Consider the following 12,205-nt stretch of genomic DNA (forward strand, 5'->3'; position numbering starts at 1 on the left):
TGCTGGTGTGATTCAGCCCTGTGCTGTGTCTCATAGGACTCTGCTGGTGTGATTCAGCCCTGTGCTGTGTCTCATAGGACTCTGCTGGTGTGATTCAGCCCTGTGCTGTGTCTCATAGGACTCTGCTGGTGTGATTCAGCCCTGTGCTGTGTCTCATAGGACTCTGCTGGTGTGATTCAGCCCTGTGCTGTGTCTCATAGGACTCTGCTGGTGTGATTCAGCCCTGTGCTGTGTCTCATAGGACTCTGCTGGTGTGATTCAGCCCTGTGCTGTGGTACTGTTCAACTCCTTTAAGGTAGTTCTAGTAAAACCACTGCTTTAAAAAAAAAAATGACTATGAATCCAAAAGTTCTTAACAATTCCAGGCCCGTTTCTAATCTCTCGCTGGTCCCCAAGGTTTTATCCAGAGTAGCAGCTGACTTGTGTCAGAGTAAGTGCTGTGCTGTTATCTTCTGATATGAGCTCAGCCTCAGCTCTTATACTTCCAGATCTAAGAGCAGCGTTACTGATCATCCTATTGTGATTGATAATCTAGTGAGGCTGTCAGGCTGCGTCCTGTCTTGGTTTCAATCCTATATTTCAAACAGGTTTCAATTTGTTAAAATTCAGAAGAATCATCTTTTTTTATCTGCAGTTACACGTGGTGTCCGGCAGGGTTCTGTTCCTGGTCCAGTTTTGTTTTCCTTGTATATGCTGCTACCCTTGTGAGACAGTATCTGCAGACATGAGGTACATTGCCATCGTTATGATACTCAGTTATCTTTATCTCTCAATACTCTGACTAGCTGTCTTGCTGACATTAAGCAATGTTGAACTCACATCAAATAGAACTGATGCTTTTGGGATCACAGAATCAACACAAGACTATGAATCCATCAGATTTTACATTGGATAGTTTCTCCTCTGAGCTGAAGGGTGGAATGAGAAACAGGGGTGTCAGGCTGGATCCAGATCTTTGATTGAGTCTCACATTAGGAATGTAACTAAAGTGTATTTTTACATTTAAGAAGTATTGCTAAACTAAGATGTTCTCAGTCTGCAGGATGCTGAGAGACTGAAGATATAACATCTCAGATTGATTACTGCAGTGCTCTTGAGAGACTGCTGCATGCTTTTATAACATCTCAGATTGATTACTGCAGTGTTCTTGAGAGACTGCTGCATGCTTTTATAACATCTCAGATTGATTACTGCAGTGCTCTTGAGAGACTGCTGCATGCTTTTATAACATCTCAGATTGATTACTGCAGTGCTCTTGAGAGACTGATGCATGCTTTTATAACATCTCAGATTGATTACTGCAGTGCTCTTGAGAGACTGATGCATGCTTTTATAACATCTCAGATTGATTACTGCAGTGCTCTTGAGAGACTGATGCATGCTTTTATAACATCTCAGATTGATTACTGCAGTGCTCTTGAGAGACTGATGCATGCTTTTATAACATCTCAGATTGATTACTGCAGTGCTCTTGAGAGACTGATGCATGCTTTTATAACATCTCAGATTGATTACTGCAGTGCTCTTGAGAGACTGATGCATGCTTTTATAACATCTCAGATTGATTACTGCAGTGCTCTTGAGAGACTGATGCATGCTTTTATAACATCTCAGATTGATTATTGCAATGCTGCTTTTTCTCTGGTATTTCAGAGACTGATGCATGCTTTTATAACATCTCAGATTGATTACTGCAGTGCTCTTGAAGACTGATGCACAAACACATGACTCCTGTTTTATTGCAGCATCTTGCACACAAGGAGCACAAACACAATTTAGGATGCACTGGCTTTTTAAGGGTTTTAAGGTGCTTTTAACTTATAAAGCTTTAAATGACTTGCTCCCCTATATGTAAAAGATTTGCTGAGCCCACATGCCCCGAGCCGCTCTCTTAGATCACAGGACGAAGGTGTTTCTAAGTGTTCTTGGATACAGAGAAGGCAGGTGGCAGAGCGGTCAGCTGTAGAATGATCTGCCACAATGTGGAAGGGATGCTGCACCACCTCTTGCTGCTTTGAAATGAAGATTAAAATGTAATTGTTCTCATCTGGGTATTTATTTTAAAGGGAGCATTTCATCAGCCTGTTTTAGTGCATATTTTTATTTTGCATTTATTTTTGTACTACTTGTTTTTATCAGTGCCTTTTAAAGCGCTAATTAAAAAGTCTTGTTTTACTCTTTTACTGTTTCTAATTTAAGGCAATGTCTGTATTTTGGCATCTATTTTTTACTTGATTTAGTTGTTGTTGTTTATCTGTAAAGCACTGAGGTGATCGATCGATTGATTGCCTCTAAGAATGTACCATTGGAGCCTTCAATCTAAGTATTCAGAATCTTTGTTTAGAATTTATCATTGGAGAGTCCAGCTAAGTATTTATCATTGGAGATTCCAGCTAAGTATTTATCATTGGAGATTCCAGCTAAGTATTTATCATTGGAGATTCCAGCTAAGTATTTATCATTGGAGATTCCAGCTAAGTATTTATCATTGGAGATTCCAGCTAAGTATTTATCATTGGAGATTCCAGCTAAGTATTTATCATTGGAGATTCCAGCTAAGTATTTATCATTGGAGATTCCAGCTAAGTATTTATCATTGGAGATTCCAGCTAAGTATTTAGCACGTTTGTTTCAGTAGTATTTAATGAGACTTGTTGTTTTTCAGCAGCTCCTCTCTTTGTGGGGGCATGTCATTGGTCTCTTTATTATTCATGTATTTATTGTATGGCTCCTCTAGAGCTGGTGCAAATGTCTCCCAGGATTCAGTGCTTCGTGGACTTTTAGACTTTTAGCAAAACCAGAAATCTATGAGAAGGGTGAGCATCACCAACCATCGTGTCTCACACTCAGAAGGATGTTCCTTAGAGAGAAGAATTCATTTCGTAAGCTCATGTCCACAGTTTTATAGTTTGATGATAAAACACAAATTCAACAAGCCAATATGTTTTTTTTAATGTTTTATTACTACACTCAGAGAAAAACACACAAAACATACAATTGTTATTAGATTAACAGTGACAAGCAAAACAACAAAAGACGATGCACTACTACACAGCGAATAGAAGGAAATCAACCATAAGGGTCAGGCACACTGGGCCCTTCCCATTCGAACACTGTCTGCTGCTCTTACATGAAGACATTGCAGTGACCCTCCTAATTAATACCCAAAGAAAGCTGGACATTACAAGCAGCGGGATTCTTTCTCCCTCTAGGCATCCAACAGTGTGCACTGGCTCTTGTAGATGGTCTCGCTCATTGGAGTGCTCACGGCCTCGTGGGTCACAACGCAGGTGTACTTCTCCTTCTGGTCCCACTGGGCCTTGGTCAGGGTCAAGCTGCTGCTTGCGCTGTATTTGCCGTCCTTCTGCTTCATTGAGCTGGTCAGCACACCACTGGTCTGGACCACCTCGTCCACTTTCCACTTGATATCCACGGCATCGGGGTAGAAATTATTCACCAGGCAGACCAGGGTGGCTTTGTTCTTTGTGTTGAGCTCCAGCATGGAGGGAGGGATCACGGAGACGGAGGAAGGAGCAATGGGGCTTCCAGCTGTGGAAAACAAGAAAAGCAAAATTTATTTAACTGTGTCTGACTTACAGGGTTTTAGAGATTTCAGATTCCTGATCCATCATACAAGGATGTACCCTTCCTTCGAACCCTTCTGAGCACTGCATGAAATAAGAGCTCATTGTACAGCACATGGCATGATTTAATAGCACAGGAAACAGTTACAAAGGCACATGTACAACAGACGGTCATGCTATAACTATATTAGTTTAAGGATCTGTCATAACTGGTTATAAATATGGATCGTGTAATAACATGAATTCTAACTTTCTTGAAACATGTTACAGCACAAAATAAGTGTGCTGCCTTTTAGTGTTATTATACACAATCTATAACTGTTAATAGCATAATAAATAACATACTGATAGATTGGATATTATTACTTACAACAGGGCTCTATTTTGAGGGATACATAATATATGTACAGTGTATCAAACCTGGTTGTGTGCGTTGAACTGTGTATTGCATTAACATGTGAGGCTCTCCACTTGAAGCTCAGTGTAACAAGCTGCAGTCACAAAGACTTCCTATTTCACAGAAGGGTAAGTGGACAGTACACTCTCAAAAATGGACAAACCAGGGTAAACATTTCTAAGCACATCTGCGCTCTATCTATTTTCTATTATTTTATAAACATGTGCATCACTGCTTGATTTTCCTCAATGCATTTTAGATTTAGATGAGAAAATGTATTTTTAAATGCATATGATTTTCTTATTCTCAAAAACACATTCATACACTGTTATTTTATCACACTGCAAACAGATTTATACATATTTAAAGACAGTCGATCATAAAGTTTAAAGAGTCTTTTGAACAACTAAACATTTACAGCTAGTTTGTGTTGTTCAATAGCTGGCAGCTGTAGCGAACTGGAGTTCTTAAACCCCAGAACTAGCAGCTCGTTATTCTGAGTGAAATCATACAAGGAGGAATCACAGCTCAGTGTGACTGGAAGCCAAATCAAAAACTGATGTGTGAATAAATGTTAAAAATACAACAATGACTCGCTTTGCTAAGCCATTGCAAATAATAAACGTACATATTATAACGAGCCTGGAGCCCTGCCTGAAGGTATTGCACGGGCTGCAACACTGGAACTAACACAAGCATCGAGCAGAGAACCAACGACTATTCAATACCAGGTACAATGCTATAATAATAATAATAATAATAATAATAATAATAATAAACCAATAGAGAAATGCAGGAAAAAAGAATATCGTTTTTCTTTAGCGGCTCAACATATTTTCACTCTAAATTCTAAATTTGACGAATTTTCAAACTTCTTTTTTTATTTTTTATTTCCAAAAAACAAATAAGAAAAATAAAGGCGTTGGTAAACTGCACTGAGAAACGAGACTTACATTTCACAAGCAGCTTGGTCCCGGGTCCGAAAGTTAACCACAGTGATCTGAGCCCATGCAGCCGCTGTACAAAAACTCCCTCAATTAACACACTGACTCACAGCTCAGTGCGACTAGAAGACTAATCCAGAATATACTTCTGATCAAATGATAAAAATACAACAACTACCTGCCTGGCTAAACCAATGCAAAGAATATACTTACATTTCACCAGCAGTCTGGTGCCCGAAAGAACGACACGGCGATTAATTCTAACAGAGCCTCGCAAAATGAATTCTTACTGAGTCTATACCAAGCCAAAGAAATACAGATAACCTGACTATTGAAGAGCACACAACACACTGTAATAATAATAATAATAATAATAATAATAATACAACAGAGCAATGCAGAACACCTTAAATGTTTTTTTCTTCTTCGGCTGCTCACTGGGTTGGATATTCTCACAATAAATTCGACATTTGACCAATTTTCAAACTTACTTGTTCTTTTTTTTAAATAACAAAACAAAAACACAATAAAGGCTCGACATGCTGGTAAACTGTATTGATAAATCAGACTTACATCTCACAACCAGTTTGGTCCCGGGTCCAAAAGTGTACCACAGTGATCTGAGCTAATGCAGTCGCTGTACAAAAACTCTGCCTGCACTTAACACAGGGTACAAGCCTCCGTGCTGGATATGCTGCTATTATTATTATTATTATTATTATTATTATTATTATTATTATTATTATTATTATAATATAATAATAATAATAATAATAATAATGTTCTTGTTTTTCTTATTATTTTGCAGAGTACCCCTCTTTTCAGTCAAGTCTACTATATTATAAATAGGAATTTATGAAAACAGTAAAGACAGCAATGTGCAATTGTTAATAAATACATGTTAATAAATGCAACAATGCAACCTGCCTGGTTAAGGGAATGAAAGCAATAACTTACATTTCACAAGCAGCTTGGTCCCGGGCCCGAAAGTCCACCACAGTGATTCATTCTCACCAAGCCCCTGTACAAAAACCCTGCCGTGCTCAAGTGTGTCTCTCAGATCCTACTCCTCTATTCTGAGGACTCAGCTATACAACAAGCCCATTTACTTGCTGTAGCCTCACAGCATTGACTTCAGGATAGATTATACAACAAGCCCATTTACTTGCTGTAGCCTCACAGCATTGACTTCAGGATAGATTATAAAACAAGCCCATTTACTTGCTGTAGCCTCACAGCATTGACGTCAGGATAGATTTTAAAGACTAAAATGAAATGCAAAGTAATTGAAATGAAACGCAGATACAGCTCATGGTGTTCAACTTCTGTCTCTGTACTTCACTGGCTCACTTCTTAGTCTTTGAACATGTTGAAACTGACATTATTATTGATTAAGATCTCATTAGGGGTTCGCATTTGCAATGCTATACTTCACAAATAGATTTTCAATGTGTGACTCTGTATCTATATTATGCAAGTTTGTTTTGAAAACCTTTTCTTTTATCGTATAATAATAAAGCCTCCACATGCTGGTAAACTCAACTGAGAAATGAGACTTCAAAATCTCCCTGCATCATTACAATCACAACAGACAAACATCTTTATACGTGTTTCCCAATCAAGCAATCTCTAATTCAACCCTTAATCAATACATATATGAAGGACAGTACTGATCTGGTATACAAACAGGGGGACTCCAAGTCAAATCTCCCTGCATGCATTACAATTACAACACAAACACCTGGCAACTCATTTCATGAGTGTCATCAACATAATAATAATAATAATAATAATAATAATAATAATAATAATAATAATAATAATAATAATAATAACACTTACCTCAACATTCTATATGCTTATAAAAATCTCTTTCTCTTATTCTAAAATTCATTTCGGATGCATTCCCGCTGAAATGTTCTTGCAGAAGGTGGTTTGGATTCTGTATGCAACATCGCGGTTTTCATTGAACTCCAAAACAATCAAAACACAGAGAGAAAAGGTTTCAAAGCGTGGAGCCTCAGTAACTGTAACCCTTTCCTTTGAACGCGCATAGAAGCGTCTTCAGCAGAAGCAGGTCTTTGAGGTGATAATGTCCACACGGGCTTGCCACTGAAGTAACGTGCTTCACACCGGTCACCTTGTTAATTCAGCTCATGAAAGTGTCTGCAGCCCTCTCCTGTCACCGGGTCCAGCTGATTTAAACAGCGCTGGTGGAGCGCCAGATTCTGCATTGCATCTACATGACGTGGAGGTGATGAAGTGACTCCAGTCTAGTAAAGACTGGATAGCAGGGTGTTACATGTCAGTGACGTATGAACACAGTCTGACAAACAGTGCATGACGTGACTAGATAGGAATGCCAGTTAAACTCAGTTCACAGCTGGGTAGGTGGAGAGAGAGCGAGAATCTAATATAACAGTTACTTATATTACCATAGTGTGTCTCTGTCTTCATTGCAGCATTCACAGCCCTCACAACACTGCACTGGCGACGAGGATTCTGAAGAAAAGAACGCACCGAAATGTGTAAGTAAAAAAAAACACAATACAAGGCAAGCAACGGGATTTCAGGCTTTCCTGGACTTTGATATTGACACAGACCCCTGCTCTGTAGGGTCGAGATGGAATAAATGGCTGCAGAGATTTGAGAACTTTCTAATTGCGTCCAGTGTAGAAGACAGCATACAAGAACGGGCCATGGCATTGCATTGCATGTTTTTGAGAAAAGGTGTGTGATATATTTGATACCTTGACCAGTACAGGCGACGCTGAAAACGACAAGCAAGCAGTACAAAAGTGAAATGAATATTTTATACTGAAAACGAATGTTGAATATGAAAAGCATGTGTTTAGAGAAACAACACAACAGGCAGGAGACTTATTGGATGAGTAGCCGCCGACCGCACACCACTGAGACAGCAAGCAGCCAACTGTGAGGGCACTGCGAGAGAGATAAAAGCACAAATAATACAAAGCTGCTCTTAACGAGAGGACGACGTAAAGCGTCCAGAGAACCCGCATTAACCTGAACCGCATCACTCGCTTTCGGGAGAACATTAGAGATGTCCGAGTTTCAAGCGAAAGATATTGAACAGACAGCACACACGCAGACGGAAAGCACACGGGTGCCGCGATGATAAACCACATTAACCCTGACACTGACAACTCGAAAAACAAAACACAAGCAAAATACAAGTCAACAACAATACCTGTTACAACTGCGGAGGCACATTCCCACACAAAGGAGGGCGAGCATGCTACCCTGCTAGAGGCACACAGTGTAACTCCTGCGGAAAGCTGGATCATTTCGTGAAGCACTGCCGCTCAAGACCACAAGAGGGCAGCAAAGACCAAATCACAATACAAAAGAAAACCAACGATCAACAAAGTTCTATCTAAAACTAACAACGAAACTGAAACGACTGAGAACGAAAAATAATCTTCCAGCACAGAAGAATGTGTAAACACTGTATGCAATGCAAACTACCCTAAACAACCGCTAACCATAAGCAACATACAAGAAATACCAGCGAAGATTAGGACAGATTCCGGAGCCAGTGTGAATTTACTTTATTAAACTGAAGCGAAGGAAAGCAAGCATCAAAATAACATCCAGTGCAGTGTTAGAGCTGAAAGACAAGTTGGACACTGTTGCAGAATCAAGTGGAAAACTCACACCTGCAACATTCTCTGTAGTGAAGGAAACAACGGATCACTACCCAGCTCCCACACAGCATCAGAACTAGGACTGATTAACGTAATCCCCTATATACCAGCCACAACACTGAAGAAATGCACGTCAATGGAGCATCCTCGAATTGCAGCACACTCAGAGTTATTCAACGGAACAGGTCAACTAAAAGACTTTCAAGTCAAACTGCACATAGACACAACCGTGCAACCAGTAGTACAGCCACACAGAAGAATCCCTTTCCACGCTAGGAAGAAAGTGGAACAAAAACTCGACCAGATACAACAGCTGGGAATCATGGGAACAGTCACTGGCCCAACGCCATGCGTTTCACCAGTCGCAGCAGTACCAAAAGAAGCCTGAAGAGGTCAGGATATGCGTCGACATGCGTCTTCACAATGCAGCAATATTAAGGGAACGTCAGATCTCTCCCACCGTTTAGCGCCCTCCTGGGACCTTTACGATTCTGTAACTTCAAAACTAACAGCACTGCTATAGGCAAGTACAGGAGTTTGAATTGGATACGAGCAGCAATAGGGAGCCAGTGGAGGGAATGCTTTAGGGGAACAAAGTGAGAGATACGAGGAAGAGGAAACAGCACAGTTTTGAATGAGAGCTAGAGCAGATGGACACGCAGATGCAGGGAGGCTGGCCAGGAGGGAGCTGCAGTATTCTAGGCTTGACAGTACCAGGGCCTCGACTAGGAGCTGCATGGACTGCTTGGTGAGCATTTATGAGCATTTCCTAGCTGTGTGTTGCTCTGCAGTCCCAGTTCTTCCCCATGTCTGTGTCCTGCAGCCCCTGAATCACTGCTGCTCTTGTTGAAGCCCCAGAGTGTGCAGTATGGGACAGGGGGTCAGTGTGAGGGGCAGTGCTGCACTGGGTGTGCTGCGGAGGGGCTGGGGGCACTTTTACATTGTTTTCAAATCTGTTCATAAATATTGTGCTGTTCATAAAGGAAGGGTTGTGGGTGTGAAAGGCTCTATAAAATGAGCCGTGGTCACTGTGTGAACCCACAGAATCCAGGTTTAAAAGAGCCCCCCTCTCTGAGGTTGGAGCAGTGCAGTGTCAGTGTGTAGAGCTGCTGTGTTTGCAGTGAGCTGTGTGATGTGTGGAGTCAGTGGAGCCCTTTAGAGAGCTGCAATACTGGACTGACACTGAGAGAAGAGGGGCTCCACTGTGCAGGACTGCTGTTCACTGCTGCTCTGTTCTTGTACAATAACTCTCCTCATGGCATTCTCCATTCTCCCTCACTACTGCATCCCAGCTCCTGATTGAGGGCTCACTGGATTCAACTCATTCCTCTCCTGTGTCTTTAATTAGACACACCGGCTGCCTTCAGTCCCTGTTCATTGTTGAGGAGCCACAGCAGATCCTGTACAGCTGCAATTACACTGTCTTTAGCTTTGAAAAAGGGACCTGTGGCTTTTTATATCAGAGCATTCATTCATTCATTTCTTAACAGCTTCCATATCCTTAATGAAAAGTTTAGGCATCAGGATTCATGAACATCTTCATATGAGAATCAGATATATAAAATGTGAGATACATAGTTTCAATTCTTGGAATAACTGAATGATGTTTCAGAATTTAGAATAGATGGTATCATCACTACATTACTAGAGGACCCTGTAGTCACAACAAAATCAGTTTGTTTAAATAGACTAATATTGAATCCATACCTACATGTGACTGTGTGTTGTTATTGAGCTCAGTGTGTTTGTGTGCAGTTGAGCTCCTCCACAGGCCGTGTCCCGTTTCATTGCCTTCACCCTCAGCACCTGCAGTAGGTCCCAGCTGCAGCAGTGCAGTCGCTGTGCAGTCCAGCTGAGGGAGGTTTTTGTACGGGTGTGTAGCACTGTGTGAACACAGCTACTGCTGGGGTAGTGGTAACTCTGACAGTAGTAATCTCCTGCATCTTCAGCCTGGACTCCACTGATGGTCAGAGTGAAGTCAGTCCCAGATCCACTGCCACTGAAACGAGTTGGGATCCCAGACTGAAGGGTACTTGCAGCATAGATCAGGAGTTTGGGAGCTTCTCCAGGTTTCTGTTGGTACCAGGCTAGGCGGTTGTTACTGTACACTGCGCTGCTGACTTTACAGCTCAGAGCGACTGTGTCTCCTGGGAGAACAGATTTCACTGCTGGAGTCTGAGTCACAGTATACTGTCCACTGGATTCTGAAAATAATAAATCATAAAATAGAATATTATAATAAATCATTTAATTAAATGATGAAACACAATAAATTTCAGCCTTTTAATTTTTTTCAGTTCACTCATTTTTCTTTTAACCCTTATGTAAGAATTGTCCCTGAAACAGATATTTTTGTAAATGCATTTTTCTAAATGATTCTTACCCTGAGTGCAGATGACAAGTGCCCAGATGAAGATGCTGATAAAAGTCATTGTTGTTGTGGATTCTGTTGCCATGAAGGGCAGCTCTCAATCATGAAGTGTTAAACTCACAGGGCTATAAACACTCCCAGAGCACTGAAGCATGTGCTGCCAATGCAAAGTGTCTTTTCTATGCAAATTGTCTTCCTTGGCACAGCAGCCACTTCTAGCCAAGCAGTGCTCTTAAGTTTAAACTCATTTTTATCTGATGCAGTTTCTTTGTCACTTGGGAATTAATAGCTTCTCTCAAACCATTCATCTTAGCTACAGCTGTGATTATGTAGCTTTGTTACACAGTATAAATAATCATTAATTGCAAAATATTAAAATCAGAGCTGCAGGTTAACAGATCCATCATAAACTTTGTGAAATCAAATCCATTCAAGCAGCAAACATTTTGATTTTGCACATTGCTAATGTTGAGTGAAAAGTTTCCAGTTTTTTCCTGTGGACCCCCTGGACTGTCTCTGAGGACCCCAGGTTAAGAACCACTGCTCTGGATTAAAGAGCATCGTTTTATTACTCTCTCTCTCCCTCTTGTGGTCACACAGTATAGAGCAGTCTACACTGATTAAGATTATCATACCATAACAGGCTCGGCTAGCTGAACTTACCATGAATATTTAAAAAAAGTAAAGAACATGATAAATTCCTTTAAAAGATGTATTGAATTCGGTGTTTTATTTGGCTGAATTAGCCCTCCTTTTTTCTTTTATCTAGATAAAAGTTGGAAAATGCTTCCAGTGCCTGCAGTAGAAAGAATGTGTGGATATCATGCAAGGATGTGAGAAGAGAAAAGAGTAGGGATGAAGCAGAGGAACAGAGAGCAGCAGAAATTATGCAAGTGGAGTATAGGGAGGAAGAAAAGGGAAGCAGAAAAGAGCAAAGAAACAATGAGAAAGTAAAGGAGAAATCTTTAAAAATGACATGAACCAGAATCACAACTTCAGGAGAATCATTTGACAAACTCACTGTCAAAAGTTTTCTTTTCAGCTCAGTCACTGGGGAAGGCAGTAAGTGGAGTAAACCAGGCACTTCCAAAGAGCCCCAGGAAGAAAATTATAATGGTAAAGAAACTGGCAACTGCATTTGGTTTGGCTCTGGTAGAGAAGCACGCTTCCACAGAAAGAGCTGAAGTGAGTGAAACAGAATGTCAGGTTTGTGTATTCTATGGGTTCTTGAAGCTCATCGC

At 40.7% G+C, this 12,205-nt stretch overlaps 1 protein-coding gene across 31 annotated transcripts in view; it reads right to left on the bottom strand.

The window, feature by feature from the left end:
- Nucleotides 1-2,944: 2,944 nt before the first annotated feature.
- The window catches only part of LOC121305398 (immunoglobulin kappa light chain-like), a 322,019-nt gene continuing 312,758 nt past the window's right edge, over nucleotides 2,945-12,205 (bottom strand). For 6 of the 31 annotated variants that reach the window (XM_041237038.1, XM_041237048.1, XM_041237032.1 and 3 more), the window contains 2 exons: nucleotides 4,935-4,972; nucleotides 2,945-3,549 (listed from right to left, as the gene is read on the bottom strand). In XM_041237038.1, coding sequence (XP_041092972.1) covers nucleotides 3,209-3,549; nucleotides 4,935-4,972 — 379 coding nt within the window. In that variant the 3' untranslated portion in view covers nucleotides 2,945-3,208. Of the gene's footprint in view, nucleotides 3,550-4,934; nucleotides 4,973-5,498; nucleotides 5,537-5,572; nucleotides 5,580-5,882; nucleotides 5,921-10,484; nucleotides 10,798-10,976; nucleotides 11,050-12,205 lie in introns of those variants that run through there. The other 25 variants (XM_041237022.1, XM_041237046.1, XM_041237026.1 and 22 more) reach the window with 10 other exon arrangements.

This window comes from Polyodon spathula, chromosome 43, assembly GCF_017654505.1.
Source record: "Polyodon spathula isolate WHYD16114869_AA chromosome 43, ASM1765450v1, whole genome shotgun sequence".
NCBI classification, from domain to species: domain Eukaryota; kingdom Metazoa; phylum Chordata; class Actinopteri; order Acipenseriformes; family Polyodontidae; genus Polyodon; species Polyodon spathula.